Source organism: Labrus bergylta, chromosome 12 (assembly GCF_963930695.1).
Source record: "Labrus bergylta chromosome 12, fLabBer1.1, whole genome shotgun sequence".
NCBI classification, from domain to species: domain Eukaryota; kingdom Metazoa; phylum Chordata; class Actinopteri; order Labriformes; family Labridae; genus Labrus; species Labrus bergylta.
In genome coordinates this window covers 1,080,774-1,102,101 of record NC_089206.1, presented here as the reverse complement: position 1 = coordinate 1,102,101, position 21,328 = coordinate 1,080,774, and the positions used below count along the sequence as shown (strand labels likewise).

The following is a 21,328-nucleotide window of genomic DNA, read 5'->3' as shown; positions in this document are numbered from 1 at the left end:
ATCAGTTAATTGCGTAAATATTAAAGGTCACATATTATTTAAATCCTCTTCACCATGTGTCTCTAGTCTGTCTACAAACCCCCCAATGATGAGAAAAGTCCATCCTCTCTGTCTTCTGCCTGCTCCACTTTTCAGAAAATGTGTGCTCAAACAGGCAGTTTGGAGATTTTCCCTTCATGACATCACAAAGGGCAGTAGCCCCTCCCCCAGGTGGGTGACACTCCCACAGCTAGGTGTTTGTTCTGCCCTCTGAGTCTGCCTTCTCACCGTAAACAATAGGACATGGAGCGAGAAAGCACCGAGTACACCCGAGCCCTTCCAGAGAGGGGGCGTGGTCAGACACAGCTCATTTACATATTTAAAGGTACAGACACAGAAACAGCCTGTTCTGAGCAGGGCTGAAATAGAGGGGTTTATAGACATGATCAAATACAGGATCAGAGTGGATTTAGAACAAGAAACTTCACACACATGTTTTGAGGAGCTCTGAGACTTATTATAAATCATCTCAAGATCTAACCAACACAACAGCAACAATCTACACGTCTGTCAGAACAGCATCAGACAAACATGTCTTTCTGGTTCATGTTTCTTGCGTCTGAAAGTCAAATGTTTTGGTCTGGTCACGATATTCCAACAATAATGGTCCTGCTGCAATAGTCCTCAACGATACAAATCCAGTAAAAGATTAAATACAAACACATTACATCCATAAAGATTCACAGATTGATTCAACATTTCCACCACTGTTCGACTGTTTTCTCTGTACTAATTCATGCAATCTAACCTTTTGATTGACACCTCCTTTGACCAATCAGCCTCTAATCACCTCTCCTAGGCTACTACAGCCAATGAGAGCCTGAATAGAAACCGGACTTTCTTGCTCTGCCCTCCATGTAACGCAGATAATCAGCGTTTAACGGAAAAAACGGACGTGTGCCCTGCTCTGCATGTGACATACATGCCTCACATCATCATCATCATCATCATCATGTTTAGGTGTTCTTTTTTAAGTTTGCGCCCCCTGCAGTTATCAAGAAGTGCAGACAAACTCAAGAAGAAACTGAGACATTTTTTTTTCAGCTAAAGATTTTAGTCCTTATACTTTTTAAAATCTTTTTAAAACGTTTGTTTTCTGAAATAAACTTTATTCTGAGCGTTTATTGATGACGACAATAAACTAAACATTTAAATTCGGTTCTAATTTATTTTTGTCTGTTTTATCAATCCGTGGAGTACAAATACCTCAAATACTACATTCAGTGATCAGTACTGCACTCAGTAGTTTAACTCAGCTGTTGACTGAAATCCATCCATTTTATTCATTCTCTTCTAAAGCAAAGCTGAAAATAATTAAAGCAGCTTTATTAAAGTCAGATCTGAGATCAGCTGCTCCCCCCTGCTGGACACTCCAGACATCACAGTAAAAAGTTACCACAATAAAAGTACCAATACTACACAGTAAAATATTCTGATATACAAGTTTATTCAAATTAAGTTGGAGTATTTAAATGTGAAAATGTTCCAATATTTATTTGACTATCTTTAGATTCATATTAATTATTGTAATAATTGCAATTAAATTGATATTTTTTAAATATTTTGTTTAGTAATTGTTCATTTTAATTTGGATTTATCTGCATTTTATTTTATTTATTTATGATCCATTGATTGGTTTGTAAAATCAATGAAAATAAGAATAAATGACAAAAAGTGACAACAATTTGGCCAATTTAACTTTGTGATTAATAAAACACAAATAATCCTAACAAAAGATAAATACTGAACAAAATAACAACATTAGTTAAATAAAAGTTCTAAATATGATTTTTTTTTGTGTTATGTTTTAATTAAAGTAATATATTTAATCGGGATCAGCTGCTTCTGTCTGATCGGCACTTTCCTCACTCGACTGCTTCAGTCTGTCAGATCCAACATGGCGGCCTCCACAGCTTCACGTGAGCTTTTCTCGGAGGGAGTCCGAGCGGTTCTGCACAGCTGGCCCGTCCTCCAGGTAAACATGAACACTGACGCACACCTGACGTACACCTGCGGAACACCTGACGGAGAGAAAATCCCGCTGAGCAGCTCACTGCCGAGCACGGGACGATGCTAACAGGCTAAAGCTAACAGGCTAGTTTACATGGAGGATGTCTAACTTTAGATTCTGCTCCTGAATGCTCTGGATTTGTTTGGACCAGAGAAGGTAGGCGCTTTTAAGACACGCCCCCACACGGCCGTTTTGGACGCCCCTCGGTTTGTCAGATATGAGAGCAGTTATCAGGTCAACAGGTGTTGCAGTGATGGAAGCGGTCAAGAGAAGTGGTTCAGATAGAAGTGATGTGTTGTGTTGTGTTTGTAGATCGCTGTGGATAACGGGTTTGGCGGTGTGTACGGGCAGCAGAAAGCCGATTGGATGGTTGACGTGGTCCAACAGTATTTCCATGACAACGGTGTGTAACCATAGTAACCTTCCTCTAAGTGTTCAGTGTGTGATTAATTAATCAGAGATTATCATGATCTGTGTGTGTGTGTGTGTGTGTGTGTGTGTGTGTGTGTGTGTGTGTGTGTGTGTGTGTGTGTGTGTGTGTGTGTGTGTGTGTTCTCAGCTGACCTGCAGCAGTCTGAGGTCGAGGACTTCATCGCTCAGCTGATGGATCAGGAGTTTGACACAGTGGTGGATGATGGGAGTTTACCTGAGGTACACACACACACACACACACACACACACACACACACACACACACACACACACACACACACACACACACACACACACACACACACACACACACACACACACACACACACACACACACACACACACACACACACACACACACACACACACACACAGTGAACCCTCCTCCTCTGTCAGTGCTGAACTCATGGTCACTCTGTGTGTACCTGTGCAGGTAACGCTCAGTCTGCAGCAGATGTTCAGTCAGTGGCAGCAGGGGGCGCTGCAGCAGCTCCAACACACCATCAACACTCTAACCCAGAAGAAGATTCAGAGGGCAAAGGTCACAGCTCCGCCCCCACAGTCTGATGAAGACAGCGATGAAGACGACACAGGGGTGATGTTTTTAGATTTAAAGAAATACTATACATCAAGAACTCCAACATCCTGTTCATGTCAAACTGAACTGTGTGTGTGTGTGTGTGTGTGTGTGTGTGTTCAGGGGATGGAGTGTGAGTCATCTGGCCCGTCAGTCAGCAGGACAGAAGCTCCGCCCCCTCATGAAGAAGATGACGGCTGGACGGTGGTGCGCAAGAAGAAGTGAACAGAGGGAGCTGACCTATGACCTCAGCAAAGGACTGTTTGACATAAAGTGTGTGTGTGCGTGTGCGTGTGCGTGTGTGCGTGTGCTTAAATCAAGCCGTTCCCCGGTTTTTGAAATGTTTTTATATTAAACATGAAAAATCAGCTGCTGTTTTTATCCTCTCTCCTTTCATCATACTATGACATCACACTACTGGGATGGAAGACCTTCTCCCTCAGGGTCAGGGGTCAAAGGTCAGGGTAAGATTCATGAGTCAGGGATTATTAAAAGGTCAGAGGTCAAAATTCAGAAATTTTTATTTTGACGGCAGACATTTCACACTGACAGACACGTAGAAAAAAAACTTTGTCTCTGGTGATGTCACTGCTGATGTCATCGATACAGGGAAGCGGGGTAGGCGGTGGGGGGGGGGGGTCAGAGGTTATTTCAAGGCACTATTTATTACATGAATACAGGTGAGGAGGTCAGAGGCCATCCTAGGACCACGCCCCTCCGGAGAAAAATACTGTCATCAGTAACTGAGAGGTTCAGGCGCGAACAGGAAGCTACAGTGTTTACGTCCAATCCAAAGCTGACTTTCATCATCACAGGCATTCAGGAGTCTCTGATCAGTAACCAATAACTTTCATAAACAGCGAGAAGTGAAGTTCAAATTAACTCGAGAAAATGAAATCAACAAGAGTCGGAAAAAAAGAAACAAGACGAGAAAAGTTTGAGAAAGAAGCTGAAGTGTGAAGAACAGGAAACAGAGCTCAGGCTGAATCCAAACAACACCTGAACACCTCACCTGAAGAGGAGTGCTCTTCAACATTTACAGGATCAGAACTCAAAGAAAGAAACTGCAATAATACAACGGTACAGCGTGACATTAAAAGGAGCGTTAATAATAAACATTTGAACTTTCAATGTAGCAAACCCAGCTTTATATCTGTTTAACGGGATGACAGTGAACGCATCGTGAGAATCAGACGTTTGGATTCAGCCAGAGGTCAGTAGGTCAGTGTAAGAATCAGCTCAGACAGTTGTGTTCGTTTCCCTCTGAATATAAAGTGAAACACTTCAAACGCTCCCAGACTAAGTGTGTGTGTGTATTGTGTGTCGTCCTGTGTGTTTATGTGTGCAGCCAGGCGTGCTGCAAACACTGCGCGGCCGTCGCTCGGCGGTCAGGCTGCAGCTCCAACATGGTCATCAGGAAGTCACTGAATTGAGCCGCCTGATCCAACGGCCACTCGTATTTCTCCAACAAGACTTCAAACAGACCCCACGGCTTTAGGCTGGAGATGTGCCGCAGCTCACCTGAGAGAGAGAGAGAGACAGGTTCAGAGAGAGAGAGAGAGACAGGGTCACTAAAAACCTGTAACTCTCCAAGCTGGCTCGCAAATGTACATAAAAAGAGAGCTGCACTCTATCCTGATAAAGTTAATAGACTTGTTTCTGTCAAAAATATTTAGATGAAGTTATTCTGTTTGTTTCAGAAGTCAGAGACAGTTTACAGTCCCTGTGTCAACCTGTGAGACAGACAGACAGACATACTCACACACAGTCTCACCTCTCCTGTTGAAATACTCTCTGGAGTACCTGCCAGACAGAGCGAAGGGCAGAGGAATCGGGCCGAGCAGCTCCATGATGTGAGCGATGTGATCTGAACAAGGCAAGCATAATAAAAAATACTTACTAAAGTACACTCTGAAGTACACTCTGAAGTACACAATAAAGCGCACTCTGAAGTACACACTAAAGTACACACTAAAGTGCACTCTGAAGTACACACTGAAGTACACACTAAAGTGCACTCTGAAGTACACACTGAAGTACACACTAAAGTGCACTCTGAAGTACACACTGAAGTACCAGAGTTTTGAAAACAAACCATATCTGTGTTGTCTGACTGTAGTACAGTGTGTACTGTGTGTATTGTGTGTAGTGTGTGTACTTTGATGTGTCTTACCTTCATCTCGGGTGTAATCTTCTCCTGAATGAGGTTCAAACAGGTAATCACCTGTCGCCAGCTCGAACGCCTGAAACAGTCAACAACATACACTCATGACATCATCAATAAATCAATTAATCATTTACATCTACAACAACACTACACAAACACAAGTACAACAATTACCCAGAACTAACACCATCTGGTGGAATTTCACCAGATCACCGTTACAGCGTGTGTGTGTGTGTGTGTGTGTGTGTGTGTGTGTGTGTGTGTGTGTGTGTGTGTGTGTGTGTGTGTGTGTGTGTGTGTGTGTGTGTGTGTGTGTGTGTACCATGCAGGCAGTGCTCCAGATGTCAGCAGGAGTTCCGTACTCTGCTCCAATCAGAACCTCCACAGCTCGATACTGACGAGTCTGAATGTCCTCTGTGAAGTGTTTGTGCTGGACGAGAGAGAGAAAGAGAGAGTTAACATCCGACCAATCAGACGCCTCCTCTTTGTCTGTACTGAGGATGATGATGATGATGATGAAGGTGTCTCACCACCCAGCAGGCGTTTCCGAGGTCAGCGATCTTCACTTTGAGCTTGTGAGCGTTCAGAGGATCCAACGGACTGAGGACGAAGTCTGACGCACTGAAGACTGAGAGAGACAGACAGGTCATCACCCGACACACACAGAGAGACAGACAGGTCATCACCCGACACACAGAGAGACAGACAGGTCATCACCCGACACACAGAGAGACAGACAGGTCATCACCCGACACACACAGAGAGACAGACAGGTCATCACCCGACACACAGAGAGACAGACAGGTCATCACCCGACACACACAGAGAGACAGACACAGAGAGATAGACAGGTCATCACCCGACACACACAGAGAGACAGACACAGAGAGACAGACAGGTCATCACCCGACACACACAGAGAGACACACACAGAGAGACAGACAGGTCATCACCTGACACACAGAGAGACAGACAGGTCATCACCCGACACACACAGAGAGACAGACACAGAGAGATAGACAGGTCATCACCCGACACACAGAGAGACAGACAGGTCATCACCCGACACACACAGAGAGACAGACAGGTCATCACCCGACACACAGAGAGAGACAGACAGGTCATCACCCGACACACAGAGAGAGACAGACAGGTCATCACCCGACACACACAGAGAGACAGACAGGTCATCACCCGACACACACAGAGAGACAAACAGGTGTGTGCGTCTGTGTGTTTGTGTGTGTGTGGTCTCACCGTCTTGTCCACTCGAGCATCCTGATTGGGTAGAAAGTGCTGACTCGGATGTTGCCGACATCACAGAGCTGGAGAACCCCGATAGGCCGGATGCAGGGCTGGAGAACCGTCCGGGGGTGTGGCCATTACACCTGTCCTCCAGCCAGGAACAGGTAGACTCCGGGCTCCCTTTAGTGTTTGCTGTGGACCAGAGATGTGTTGTCATTGGCAACCAGAGAGAGCGACCCCCAAGTTACTGAAGCATAAATAAATATGATGGTGCATCCTCGCCTCTGACACCTCCGTCAGAGAGTCAAGCTCCGCCCCCCTCAGCATCACATGCTGTGTGGACCAGTTTGTTGATTAAAATATCTGATATGCAAATAATATTTGCATAAAAGTGTTATACTCACAGTTACTGTCGGTGTCGTCAGGATGAGGCACACCCTCGCCATCATCCAACCTCTGCACACACAACACAAACGTTTATTTTTAAAGAGCCATGCGGTCACTTCCTGGTTCATTCCTGCCGTCTGCTGCACTCATCATAGTCGTGAAGAGACACCGTGATATTTACAATCAGAGAAAACGATGAAACGAGCAGTTCAATCAGTAAATATAATGTTTAAATGTTTTTATGTTTCCTCTGTTCTCTGTCTCCTTTAACTAAAACATGTCTGCTCATTCAACCTTACCGGCCAATCAGAATACAGAATACAATTGGTCACCGTGAAAACCAGGTAGACGGAAACGGATATAGTCACGAGTGAAGAGCTAACGGTGACTACATGTTTACAATAACATCATCTCATTGAAACACAAACTAACAATTCGACCAATCACAGCTCGTTAGCATAATTTAGCTTAATGCAGCTAACTGACAAACATTTCTCACGCACGCACGCACGCACACACACGCACGCACACACACACACACACACTCACCTGTATGTCGACCAGTCTCTCATCCAGCAGCCTCTGCTGACGCTTCGCCTTCCTCTTTAACTTCTTCTTCTTGTTTTTAGACAGCTTACCCATCTACACACAAACACACACACACAGTGAAGTTTCTATTTTCTACAAACTGATACTGTGACACTGCTCTCTCTTTCTCACACACACAAACACATGCAGCTAAAGTCCAACAGTGACCGGGTTACCATGGTAACCAGCGAGTTTGTTTGTAAACAACCAAAGGATGACCATTGTTTTTTTTAACACTAAACAAGCAGGATTGTTTGGTGGATTTTAAACCTGCAGGTGAGTCTCTGCTCACACCTGGGGTAAACATCAGTGGTGTATGTGTTTAGCTCTTAAGATCTCTGACATCATCATTACATCAGAGTGGGCGGGGCATCAAAGTGGGCGGGGCAAAGTTCACCTCTCATACTGACAATATGTGATGAAACTGAAGAAGTAACAGGTGAGACAAGTGAACCTGATCATCACATTAGATCTGTCTGTCTGTGTACCTGTCTGTCTGTCTGTGTACCTGTCTGTCTGTGTGTCTGTCTGTGTACCTGTTTGTCTATCTGTCTGTCTGTCTGTGTACCTGTCTGTTTGTCAGTGATGAGCTCAGAGGAACAGGAGACAGTTTTTTTAGATGAACACTTCCTTTTGTCCAGGTGTGAACTGGACCTTTAAAAACACCTGAAACTAGCTCTACTTCAGAAGCAACCAATGAGATCACGGCAGGCAGCACACCTGGACACTTACCTGATGATCCCTGGGAGCCATGCTAACTAGAGAGAGAGACACCCAGAGAGACAGACAGGGAGAGAAAGAGACAGGAAGAAACATCAGAAACACAGGAAGTAAAGATGAAAAACAGACGGACAGACAGGTAGGAAGGACAGGTGAACAGACAGACAGGTAGATGGACAGGTGAACAGACAGACAGGTAGATGGACAGGTGAACAGACAGACAGGTAGATGGGCAGAAGGACAAGCAGACAGAAATGCAGATGGACAGGTAGACAGGTTAGAACCGTTTCTGAAGAGAGAGACATTGAGTCAACAGGTACGAGCAGACAGACAGGTGGGAGGCTGTCTGTGAGTCCTGACCTGGTGACTCAGACTGAGACACAAACTGAACTTGATGAGTCGCGTTTTGAACAGCTGATCGATCAGCTGGTCAGATTCTCCACAAGGATCAATAAACTGATCATGCTGAGATCGTCCAATCAAACGAGACCAGCACTCATCACAGGTTTCAGGTGAGAGGGGGAATTGAAAGTTCAAATGTTTAAATAGAAGTTTCCTCACATACTTCTTATATCTAATCGCTGTTTAGTCTGACATCTATTTCCTGACCAATCACAGGGCTCGCTCCTCACCTGATGACCCAGAAGGGGGCGGGGCTCCAGCTCTCTGCCAGACGGTTGCCTCAGCTGCCAGTCGTCTGATGTAGACCTCGTCAACGTCCAATAAGATGTTCTCTGGTTTGATGTCAGTGTGGATGATCTTACACTTAGTGTGGAGGTAGTCCAGACCCTGTAAGACCTGCAACACACAGACGAGTCACTGTCGAGTCAACGAGTCACTGTCGAATCAACGAGTCACTGTCGAGTCAACGAGACACTGACGAGTCACTGTCGAATCAACGAGTCACTGACGAGTCAACGAGTCACTGTCGAGTCAACGAGACACTGTCGAGTCAACGAGTCACTGTCGAATCAACGACGAGTCAACGACGAGTCAACGAGACACTGTCGAATCAACGAGTCACTGACGAGTCAACGAGACACTGACGAGTCAACGAGACACTGACGAGTCACTGTCGAATCAACTAGTCACTGACGAGTCAACGAGTCACTGTCGAGTCAACGAGTCACTGACGAGTCACTGTCGAATCAACGAGTCACTGTCAAATCAACGAGTCACTGTCGAGTCAACGAGTCACTGTCGAGTCAACGAGACACTGTCGAGTCAACGAGACACTGACGAGTCACTGTCGAATCAACAAGTCACTGTCGAATCAACGAGTCACTGTCAAATCAACGAGTCACTGTCGAGTCAACGAGACACTGTCGAGTCAACGAGACACTGACGAGTCACTGTCGAATCAACGAGTCACTGTCGAGTCAACGAGTCACTGTCGAGTCAACGAGACACTGTCGAGTCAACGAGACACTGACGAGTCAACGAGACACTGACGAGTCACTGTCGAATCAACGAGTCACTGTCGAGTCAACGAGACACTGACGAGTCACTGTCGAATCAACGAGTCACTGTCGAGTGAATGAGTCACTGTCGAGTGAATGAGTCACTGTCGAATCAACGAGTCACTGTCGAGTGAAGGAGTGTACCTGTTTGATGATGCTCTTCACACAGACCAGAGGCAGCCCCATGTAGTTCGACTTGATGATCCACTTTAACAACTGATGACCCAAAACCTCCAACACCATACACACATCTGATTATAGTTAAGGTCAGACAGACAGGTAGAGAGATGGAGGCTGAGAGACAGACAGGCAGAGAGACAGACAGGTAGAGAGATGGAGGCTGAGAGACAGACAGGTAGAGAGACAGACAGTTTATCAGGATACGGACTCCATTCACTCCAGAGATCTTGAAGTCGTCGATCAGCTGGACGATAGTTTCTCTGAAGGGGTCAGACGGGTCACTGTCTCTCACCTGCAGACAGACAGACAGGTTGCTCGGGTCACATGACCTCCGCAGGCACAGAACAGTAACACGGTGGCGTGCAGGAGACTCACACATCGCAGCAGTTTGATCTCGTCCAGTGCCGTCTCTGTGTAGTGAGGAGCGCTCTTCACCACCTTCAACGCCACAAAACGCTTCCTCCTAAAAAAAAAACAACGCAATCAGTACTCACACACGAGCCAATCAGAAACCTTTGTGTGTGTGTGTGTGTGTGTGTGTGTGTGTGTGTGTGTGTGTGTGTGTGTGTGTGTGTGTGTGTGTGTGTCGTACTGAAGGTCCCAGCAGAGCCACACTGTAGAAAAATGTCCCCAGCCCAGTTTGCGGACCACGTGGTACCTCCCATTGAACAGGTCACCGATCTTCACCGGGTAGTATCCACCTGAAACCAAACAGAACGCCATTAACCACCAAACTAGACCAGAGACAGAGACAGGCAGACCCCCATACATGTCACTGTCAGAACCAGGTATGGACCAGGGGGCCGATTCTTACATTGGCTGGGAAGTGCAAAGCAAAATTACAAAGTGGGAAACACGTTTACAAATTTGAGACAAATTTAGATTTTGAATTTTGTTTTTTATTTTTTTTTCCTGCCAAAACAAACAATTTTTTTTTTTAAGATTTATTTTTGGGCTTTTGTGCCTTTAATGGAGAGATAGGACAGTGGATAGAGTCGGAAACCAGGGAGAGAGAGTGGGGAACGACATGCGGGAAGGAGGCCACAGGCAGGATGCGAACCCGGGCCGCCCGCTTGAGACGACAGCCTCAATACATGGGGTGCGCGCCCCCAAAACAAAACAAATTGACCTCTAACTCATTCACTTCCTGCATTTGGTACATTCCCTTTCTGTCAAGATTCTGCCGTTTGTAAATTTGTTTGTGGACTGGTGAAAGTGTTCTGCCACTTGTACATTTGTCTCAGTGATTGTAAAAGTGTTTCACATCTTGTAAATTTGTTTTATAAAATCTAAATGTGTTTTTTCCTTGGTAAACGTGTTTTGGTTTTGTAATTTTGTTTTTACAAAATGTAAAAATGTTTTTCAAATGTAAATTTGGGGTTAGTGTTTCACACTTTGTAATTTTGCTTTGCACTTCCCAGCCACCACAGATGCTGGGCCGGTGGAGCTGAGGTTCAGGGGCTCTTACAGGACAGTCTGTAATGTATTCTTGGTCATTTGTTGTGAGGGTAAACCATCAAGCAGGTGGCGCTGTTTGACTGTTTCGATCATTTAGAGAAGTTGTTCTGAAATAAAGGATCGAGTGCAGCCATCTTTTTATTTGCAAATTACATGCCGACGAGAAAACCCGTTCAGAGTGCACGGAGGTTTGCAGAACACATAAATATTTGCGAGCCAGCTTGGAGAGTTGCAGGTTTTAGTGACCCTTCGTCTCTCCATCAACAGTTTTGTGGTATCAAACATTTGATGGATAAGTTCAGTCAGCTTAAATGTAAGATTTTGACCTCCTTGTTGCTGCAAATTCCACCCTCACTCGATTCTGGTGTTAGGTGAACTAGCTAACTGGCGACTTGGAGGCGTCCCACAATGCAAAGTGCAACTAGTGGACATGGCTTTTGTTTACATAGGCAGTGGCGAAAAGGAGGCTGTGATGCAATGGCGTACAGATATTTATTACAACATTTCAGTGTGAACACAAAACAAGAAAAATAATACAATGGATCATTTTATCATCTGAATCAGAACAAAGCTAACGAGCTAAAGCTATCAAAACACCATCCACTGTGTCACAATTCAATAAATTAATAATCAATCGCCTCACCTTTACAGTAATCAGACGGGTCTTCCTGCTCTTCATCATCAGAGCCCAGCAACTGTACAGGGGGCGGGGTTAACTCAGGAGGGGGTGGACTAAATGGTGGAGGGGGCGTGGTCAGCTGAGGGGTGGCCGATGAAATCATGGGAAGGAGACCAACGGGAGGCGCAAGAGAGTCGAGGGAGTAAAGGAAGGAGGACGAGGAGGCGGGGGAGAAAGGGTGGGAGGAGGCACTGGAGGTGAAGGTCACTGAGGGCAACAGAAAGGGGGAGGGGCTTAATGGAGGTGTGGGAGGAGCTTTCACAGGATGTAAGGGTGATGGTAGTTTGGAGTGATTGTTGGTAATACTGAGTGGTAAGGCTGGGGGTGATATTGAGAGATCCGATTGGCTGTCAGTGAGACTCTGATAGGTTCTTTGAGGTAAGTCAAAGGAATTCTGGCTATAAGTGTTCGGCTGTAAATTGCAGGAACTCTGGGAGGGTTTTAGAGATGAGGAGGGCGGTGATTGGTTGGGACTGTGGTCGGGGTCTAGAGATCTGGAGGGAGGTGATTGGCTGACCACAGGGTCTCTCAGGGTGGCTCTAGGGGTATCTGCCATATCCTTAAAGGAGGTCTTGATGTTGGGGGGGTTCAGAAGGGGCTCGGTTGGGGTTCTGTGGACACTCTGGGGGGGAAGTGGAGGGGTTTCAGTGGGTAACCTGGTATGGGGCAGGTTTTTTTGGATAGCTTTGGTGGACTCTTGGACACCTTGTGTACATGCAGCTGAGCTTCCTGCCGATGTCTCTAGAGGACTCTGGTGGGGCAGATGGGTGGGCTCTAGGTGACTCCTGGAGGGCCGATGGGTGGGTTTTGGAGGACTCTGGGGGGGCAGATGGGTGGGTTCTGGAGGACTCTGGGGGGGCAGATGGGTGGGTTCTGGAGGACTCTGGGGGAGCAGATGGGTGGACTCTGGAAGACTCTGGGGAAGTAGATGGGTGGACTCTGGAGGACTCTGGGGGAGTAGATGGGTGGACTCTGGAGGACTCTGGGGGAGTAGATGGGCGGACTCTGGAGGACTCTGGGGGAGTAGATGGGTGGACTCTGGAGGACTCTGGGGGAGTAGATGGGTGGACTCTGGAGGACTCTGGGGGAATAGATGAGTGGACTCTGGAGGACTCCGATGGGTGTTTGGCGCAGAGGTGGGTGATATTGGTGGGGGGCTTCTGTTGTTGTTTAGATTCTGAAGGTCACAGAGGTCATCAGGCCTGAAACAGAACAAAATAGGGTGTTACACCTGGGCTAATGACATTAGAACCAACTCTTCCAGCGACTGGTCAGCTGTTTTGGGATCAGGAAGTGGGCAGGGTTTGATCTTGCTCATTTTTCTTTTCTTTTTTTTTCAGACTTGAGTTCTGCTTTAACACCATTACCCCAGATGAATGGGGGACTAAACAGCTGGATGTTAGTCAGCACACATGAAGGTAGGACAAGGACTTCCTCACAAGCCGTCCACAGGTTGTCAGGGTTTTTCTGTCATGTTCCAGGTTTAAGTCACGTAAATAAATAAATCTGAACTGTTTTCATTTCAGAGCTTTCTAAATGATCAGAAACTACACAAACAAATCTGAAGAGATATTGTGCATAGGAGTTAAAAACATACTTGATAAGCAACAATCAGAACTAGCGTTAGCATTCCGACACTTCCTTGTGGCTGATTTTTTTTAAAAGTAGAAATATTGTCATTTTAATGGCTGAGGTCAAATCTGTGTCCGACATCAGGAGAGGATGACAAGTGACGCATTATCTCCATATTTAATTAAATGAATCCCAAATTGAGTGTGATGGTCTGATAAGATTTACTTTGTCAAGTCATTATCGAGTCATGAATCCAGAGAGTTTGACGTGTCCGTCCCCTGTTGATGATGTCACTCTGACCTCACATACAGACGACAGGTATCAGATTTCTGTGACCCACACACACAGCTGCTCTCCATGAGTCACTGCTGAGGAGAGTTGCACTGAAATAGACTGAAGAGTCTGTCTGTGTTTGTGTGTGTGTGTGTGTGTGTGTGTGAGTGTGAGTGTGTGTGAGTGTGAGTGTGGTGGGGGTGTGTGAAAGTGTGGTGGGGGTGTGCTATTACTGGAGCAGACCAACAAATCAGGACACCACCTAGCATAGCTTAGCACAGAAAAGGTGCAAGAGTCGTCTGTGATTGGCTGCTTTCACTAACACACCAAATTCCTGAAAACGTCCTCATGTTTTCAGGCTCGGCTGCATGTGTGAACACAAACAGCTCAATCTTTCAATCCACCTTTATCTGGAATTTTCCTGCCTTCCCCCTGTCCAAATTTCAGTGTAAAGTCAGGGTGAGTTGATGTGAGAACACAGCAGGAAATGAAGAGCAGGAGGGGGTGATGATGTTATATCCTTCAACTGGTGTGATCTTCATGCACGTAATGAACCACTCTTTGTTTGTGCTGTGAATACATCTAATAACATGTAGCACTGATATGAAGGCAAAAACCTGCTTTTATAGCGTCAGACTCCATCGCTTCGACCGCCATGATGAAATTTATGTGGCGTCCTTTTACATCATGTCCTGCCTCCTGAGCCCCCCACCCCTCCTGTCTAACGTGAATAGTGTCCCAGTGTGAGGTTCGTTTGTGAACAACCAACTCTGCCTGTCTGAAATCTTCTAGAAATTTTGAAGAGTGCAAGAGTGAAAACAACAATTTAACTTTCAGTCTGTTCCATACTTCATCTGTCTGTAGCTCCCCCTGCTGGATAAAATGTGAAGGTGCTGAACTTGATTGTCAGTGTCTTGTCTTTGTCGTCTGTAGTCAAACCTGACGATGCCCCAGCTGAAACTGAATGTTTTTTGATGTTATTGTGTTAAAGGATCACTAACAGACAAAGAGCAGAGGACCCGCAGTGGAACCTTGTGGAACTCCACAAGTTAGTTATCCATAAAAATTATTATAATAATAATAGCTTGTTAAAACGTGAGAGGTTAATCTATAATTTTCACTGACAGCCATCAGACAAACTATTACTCAAAAATGCCGGAAAAAGTTAAATGAATAATTATTAAAATATTTTTTCGACTTCTTTTAAAAACGCAGAAAATTAGACAAACCAGCTGGAAAATCGGTGCACCTTTAATTGTCTGTCATGCAGTCCTGAACATTTTTAGAAAATATCAAACATTTCTGTCCCTGAAATCTTCCAGTTTCCAGTTCACACATGTCCCTCAACAGTTGGAAGTTTTTCCTGTTGGACAGGAGGGGTGTCTCAACCTCAGAAAGCAGGACATGGTGTAAAAAAAAAACAACAATACAAAAATAGCAGATGAAGCATCAGAGCCTGATGTTAATATGACAAAATGGCCTTTATATCAGTGCTGTGTGTGATTAGACGTATTCACAGTATGAACAAAGGATGGAGAAGGAAATACAGTGAGCAGAAAACATGAAGGTCATGTGATATAAACATCATCAACCCCTCTTGCACGCACGCTCACAGTAAATATTCCTATTTTTACCTGCTGCATTCACACATCAGCACAGTGAAGACTTAAACTTTACGCCCAAAACTGAGATGAAAAGTCAGAATAAAAATTCTGTGTGACTCACAGACAGCACAACGAGGAAGGGTGACTGTCACAGGTTCAAAGAATAAAACATGCAAACTGTTAAAATAGAAAAACACATAATCTGCGTTTCATTGCAGTGCAGTGTGTCAGTGGGTTGCAAATTTGTACCTGAAAAAGGATTGTGTCAAAAAGACTTTAAAGCGCTTTTGCAACACGTTTCTTTTGTTAAGTTTCTTTGTTCTGTCACATGTTTTGTACCATCTGAGGTCCAAACTGCACAATTTTTCATTGAACAAATCTGATTGGTTGAAAAATATCTGTAATTTGGGTTGTGATTTTTCATGAAGGAGTTGGTGGTGGCTCCTGTAGCAAGACCATAGACTGTAAATATTACTGGATGAAGCCTGAGTCACCCATCTGTTCCTGCAGGGAACTCCGGAGGCTCATTGGCAGCAACCGCCATGCTGGAAATGCTGTCTCACGCTAACTTTCAGTCAACCTAACGACGAGCTGAGGCGGGTTTTAAGCCTCCTGACAAACCGTTGCACCGCCCCCACCTGTCAATCATGCCTAATCAGACCTATTCTGTTATTAAACCAGGCTGTAAACATGTTGATTTCTGCTGTAAAAACAGGCTTTTTTTAATGGGTGTGTATGTGACTTCCTGTCCTTCTGCAGCCAGCCTCTAGTGGATACTTGAGGAACTGCAGGAGTTTGCACTTTTTCCAAGACCCAATGTTGCTGCTTGGGCTAGACCAGTTGAGAACCACTGCTCTATACTCTCTCTCTCTCTTTCTTTCTGAGCTTATGTCAGGTAAAGGTGAACCAGGTGAAAGTGTGAGCAGGGTTTGATTTTGTTTTTTTAAACAAATTAGTTGTTTCAAACTTGTTGACTGTTTACTTTAACACAAAATCACAGCTTTAGCAGGTTAGAGGAAAGATGTTTTTGTAACTCATTGAATCAGTACTAAGACAGCAGATCAACACACATGCGCGCACACACACACACACACACACAGCTGACTGCCCTAGATTCATACATACACACTCAGAGGCTAAATTTAGGTCTGTGTGTGTGTGTGTCTGTCTCACCGGTTCTCATCTGTTCGGACTCTCCGGTTTTTCTTTCCTCTGCGGCGGTGTTTCTTGCCTGTGGTGGCGGCGTTTCCGCTTCCTGCTCCAACGGCTGCTGAAGGGACAGCAGAGAGACAACAAACATTAATCACATTTTAATATGAATAAAAAGTAGATACATGAACTGGGATTCAACACAACATATTAACAGCTCCTCTAACTGCTTCATAACTCAACCATAAATCACACACCAAACTCCATTTAGAAATGTGGCAAGAGAAAACATATCACAGTAGGAGCAGACATGATTTTTTAACACCTCATTCAAACACTTTAACTCAAAGTAGAAACGTGACTCTTACAGAAAACAAATCTGTTGTCATCATACATGACATGGATACTAATGAGTCACAGAAAAAAGGTTCATACAACATATTTTAACACACAAAAGTACTCACACCCCGGCTTACAAAACTACAGACAAGACTGCACTGCACACATGTACACTTTAAAGATGTGACTCTGTGACCCGAGAAAAGAAACTTTAAAGTTATTTTAAAATATGATGAGAGGGTCAGATGAGAGCCGAATTCTCCGACAGATTGTACAATTAAATAAAAAACAAACAATCGAGCAGAAAAACCATGTGAAGGTCTAATAAAGAGCAGAATCTGTAAATTCATGTTTTGAATGGAGTTTGGTTCAGTTACACTGATGTGTGTGTGAGACTGGATTAGATAGAATCACAGCTGAGTGCAACTTACAGTATACAAACATAAAAACACGTGTGTGTGTGTGTGTGTGTGTGTGGGTGTCAGCAGCTCTGTGTCTGTGTCTGTGTGTGTGTGTGTCAGCAGCTCTGTGTCTGTGTGTGTGTGTGTGTGTGTGTGTGTGTGTCAGCAGCTCTGTGTCTGTGTGTGTGTGTGTGTGTGTGTCAGCAGCTCTGAGTGTGTGTGTGTGTGTGTCAGCAGCTCTGTGTGTGTGTGTGTGTGTGTGTCTGGTTTGTGTGTGTGTGTGTGTGTGTGTGTGTGTGTCAGCCGCTCTGTGTCTGTGTGTGTGTGTGTGTGTGTGTGTGTGTGTGTGTTCAGCAGCTCTGTGTGTGTGTGTGTGTGTGTGTGTGTGTGTGTGTGTGTGTGTGTGTGTGTTCAGCAGCTCTGTGTGTGTGTGTGTGTGTGTGTGTGTGTGTGTGTGTGTGTGTGTGTGTGTGTGTGTGTGTGTTCAGCAGTCACTGCCTGGTACCGTTAGATAACAGTAGCTAGCTTAGCATATTAGCGTGTTCTCTTGAGTTTAGTTTGTTTATTTACGGTCTCTGACCCGGAGTCAAACGGCACCGACCGCACTGACAGCTGAACCGGGTCACCGACCCATGTAAGGAGTACATTACCTATCAACATCCTGGCTTCCGGTCCACGAACCCAGCCGGATCAGAGCGAACTATCCCGACTGGTCTGACGGTTCTGTGACGGCTAGCTTTAGCCTCCGTTAGCCAGCTGATATCCTCCAGACACCGGGCTGCAACCCCGGGAGAGAGGTCCGGCTGAAGGCGGGTCAGATGCTCCAGAATCTAACCCGGGTCGGAAAGGGTCAGTGCGTGCGGCGTGGCCTGCCTGTCAGTTAGCCCTTAACCCGAGACAAAACAGCTGCTGGTCTGTTAGCATCATCAGGTTCTGTCCGTCTATCCTGGGTCAGTATCGGGTCTGTCCCGGGTCAGTACCGGGTCCACTCGGTTATTCTCGGTGTGTTTCCTTCAGCTACGGTCCCCGTGTGCACGGTCTCAACAGCTGCTGTCAGTCTGACACCGGACACCGGGCTCTGCGCATGCGCAGTGGGCAGCCATGCCAAGCCTGGACCCAAACTAGGACCAGTGGAGGATCTCTTACATTTAAACATGGGGGGGGGGGGGGGGGGGGCGCGTCATCAGACGATAATACACATTATGTTTGAGCAGAATCAACACGAGCAGCCAGAGAAATGTTAAAATTATAACTTTATTTTTACAGAATACAAACTGCGTTTGGCCTCCAGCATCTCAACAATAAAACACATTTACAATTCACACTGTGGTCATCACCATCTTCATCATCATCATCATCATCTTCATCTTCATCTTCACCTGCACAGGTATTTACAGGCACATTTACACGCTGTTATCAAACTGTACAGCTTCAGTCTGATCCTGGATCAGTTTTTTTTACAAACATTTTAAAGTTTCTATTCCCTTGTAGAAAAAAAACGTTTTCAGTAACAAACAGAGCTCGACCAATCAGAGCGGAGGATCTGATCCATCAGGTTAGAAAACTGTACAGAGATCAGGAGGTCAAAGGTCAAACTGTGACCTCCATTTACACAATTCATCAGTGGTGTGCAGAGTTTAAGCTCTGCCTTCTCTCTTTATTGGGGAAAAAAAGTATCCTGAAGAAGCACCATAAATCTTCATCTTCATCGTCACACGCATGCAGAAATCTAATCTGATCAAAGAACTACAACTACGGGTCAAACACAGGCTCAATAAACACGCAGGCAGAAACACTGACGACGGTCAAACAGCAAAAGTTCTCAGAAAGAAGAAGAAGAAAAATACAGACGCTGCATCTGACAGCAGGAAGATCATTTTACAAAAGATTCATCCAAAATGTGTTTCCTGTTTCAGAATAACGGTCAGAGTGTCTCTTTTATTGCGTGAACAGTTCAGTTCGAGTCCTTTTATTCTGAAAAAACAAACAGCAAGACAACAGGAAGTATCCTGTCAGAGTTTTGCGTTAAAACTTAAATCAAACTGTGACAGATTGAGCTCTCCACCGGCAGCTGATGTGTCAGGCTGTTGCCATGGAGACACAGCTGATCGTGTCCCACCTGGGGCATTGCAGACTGAGTCCTCATGGTTCTCATCACATTAACCTGGTTGTGTTGACCCTGTAAGCTGACTGTCAGCGGCGTCCGTCTAATAACACGGTTAAGTCCCGTTTGGCGTTTCCGGTCTTCATTATTGCTTTAAAACATCAGAACACCTGGAGTCTGTGTGTTCAGGTGAGTCTGTGTGTTCAGGTGAGTCTGTGTGTTCAGGTGAGTCTGTGTGTTCAGGTGAGTCTGTGTGTTCAGTCTGTGTGTCCAGGTGAGTCTGTGTGTTCAGTCTGTGTGTTCAGGTGAGTCTGTGTGTTCAGGTGAGTCTGTGTGTTCAGTCTGTGTGTTCAGGTGAGTCTGTGTGTTCAGGTGAGTCTGTGTGTTCAGTCTGTCTGTCCAGGTGAGTCTGTGTGTCCAGGTGAGTCTGTGTGTTCAGTCTGTGTGTTCAGGTGAGTCTGTGTGTCCAGGTGAGTCTGTGTGTTCAGTCTGTGTGTTCAGTCTGTGTGTTCAGTCTGTGTGTTCAGGTGAGTCTGTGTGTCCAGGTGAGTCTGTGTGTCCAGGTGAGTCTGTGTGTTCTGGTGAGTCTGTTTGTCCAGGTGAGTCTGTGTGTTCAGTCTGTGTGTTCAGTCTGTGTGTTCAGGTGAGTCTGTGTGTTCAGGTGAGTCTGTGTGTTCAGTCTGTGTGTTCAGTCTGTGTGTTCAGGTGAGTCTGTGTGTTCAGGTGAGTCTGTGTGTTCAGTCTGTGTGTCCAGGTGAGTCTGTGTGTCCAGGTGAGTCTGTGTGTCCAGGTGAGTCTGTTTCTGTACCTTTTGATAACACGGGGTATCAAAGACTTTCAGAAATGATCAAAACCTTTAGTTCAGATATTTGGACTCCTGAAGACCGAACAGCTGATTGAATCCGTGTTTGTTCACTCACATGAAACCGTATAATCCTCTGGAAGACAACAGCTGTCACCATGGTTACCATAACTCTGTTTATACACAGATAAAAACACGACTAGCGAGCTGTTTGTGAGCAACAACAAAAAAAGATAAAAAGAAATACCAACCACAGATGGTTAGTTTGAAAACAACTTAAAAAGTCTCATCAGGTGTTTCAGTTGCAATGCTAATATGTTATGCTAACTGTTCAAGGTACAATACGTTACACATGCAACAATCAGCTAGGTTAAAACACTTGTAGCATAACTGAAGGCTAGCTGTTTTAGTTAAAATGTTACACAGACAGAATGAGGTTAGCTGATGAAGCTACTTACAAGCAGCTAGCATACCTGTATAGTTATGTTTATGATACGCTAGCTGTTTGTAGCGGTCAACGGCCTAGCATAGCTGTGAGGCTAGCCTTTTTTTGGGGTTAGCAAATACGCTAAAGAAACACGTTTAAAATATGACAATTTCTCAACATTACAGCTCATTGTTGTCACGGGGAAAGCAGTAAATAAAAACTTCATCAAGGCCAGTAACTTCATGGGTTTTGTTTAACTAGTGTAGCATTAAGCTAGCTATTCTGCTGTAGGCAAATGTTGTGCTAACTTTAGATTACTCAGGCTGGTTTCTGTACATCATGACTCAACGTTTGTCTCCGAAACAGTCAACATTCAATTAAATTAACTTCCCATGATGCACTGGGACACATGATCAGTAACACAGCTGTCTTAACAGAAAGACAGCGCCACCTAGCTGCGAGAGAGAAAGGCACAGCTGAGATAAATAGGTATTAAATAGAACTTACAGTATGTACACATAATAAGTTAGTAACACACACTCTCACACACACACTCTCACACACACACTCTCACACACACACAGATTGTTTTATCATTAGCTCGTTAGCTCGTTAGCTCTTTGTTCAGACTTCTATGTTTCAGCTTTTCTCAAAGTTACTCATTTCTCATTAGTTGTGTTGATTATCTTTGTTCATGAAGCTAGTTAGCATGTT

General features: G+C 45.0%; 3 protein-coding genes across 6 annotated transcripts in view; 1 reads left to right on the top strand and 2 right to left on the bottom strand.

The window, feature by feature from the left end:
- The first annotated feature begins 1,868 nt into the window (after positions 1-1,868).
- Positions 1,869-3,427, top strand: tsr2 (TSR2 ribosome maturation factor). Its single transcript, XM_020658155.3, has 5 exons — positions 1,869-2,014; positions 2,363-2,453; positions 2,610-2,701; positions 2,916-3,077; positions 3,183-3,427. The coding sequence occupies exons 1-5, from the start codon at positions 1,937-1,939 to the stop codon at positions 3,282-3,284; spliced, it is 525 nt and encodes a 174-aa protein (XP_020513811.1). The 5' UTR covers positions 1,869-1,936; the 3' UTR covers positions 3,285-3,427.
- A 135-nt stretch (positions 3,428-3,562) lies between these two features.
- On the bottom strand, positions 3,563-18,398 carry srpk3 (SRSF protein kinase 3). Of its 3 annotated transcripts, none has more exons than XM_020658149.3 (17): positions 17,932-18,398; positions 16,566-16,662; positions 11,908-13,145; positions 10,399-10,507; positions 10,182-10,269; positions 10,011-10,098; positions 9,771-9,877; positions 8,799-8,964; positions 8,179-8,204; positions 7,408-7,500; positions 6,876-6,927; positions 6,484-6,663; positions 5,757-5,854; positions 5,549-5,656; positions 5,233-5,302; positions 4,822-4,926; positions 3,563-4,580 (listed from the first exon to the last, which is right to left on the bottom strand). In XM_020658149.3, the coding sequence occupies exons 1-17, from the start codon at positions 17,939-17,941 to the stop codon at positions 4,396-4,398; spliced, it is 2,820 nt and encodes a 939-aa protein (XP_020513805.2). In that variant the 5' UTR covers positions 17,942-18,398; the 3' UTR covers positions 3,563-4,395. The 3 variants fall into 3 exon arrangements, with proteins under 3 accessions (XP_020513805.2, XP_020513806.2, XP_020513807.2); XM_020658150.3 differs by having other exon boundaries at positions 16,566-16,659; XM_020658151.3 differs by having other exon boundaries at positions 4,834-4,926; positions 17,932-18,395.
- Positions 18,399-18,516: 118 nt separating this feature from the next.
- The window catches only part of plxnb3 (plexin B3), a 56,812-nt gene continuing 54,000 nt past the window's right edge, over positions 18,517-21,328 (bottom strand). For both annotated transcript variants that reach the window (XM_065961353.1, XM_065961354.1), the window contains one exon: positions 18,517-21,328. This exon is cut by the window's right edge and continues 868 nt beyond it. The gene's annotated coding sequence lies outside the window, so the exon portion shown is untranslated.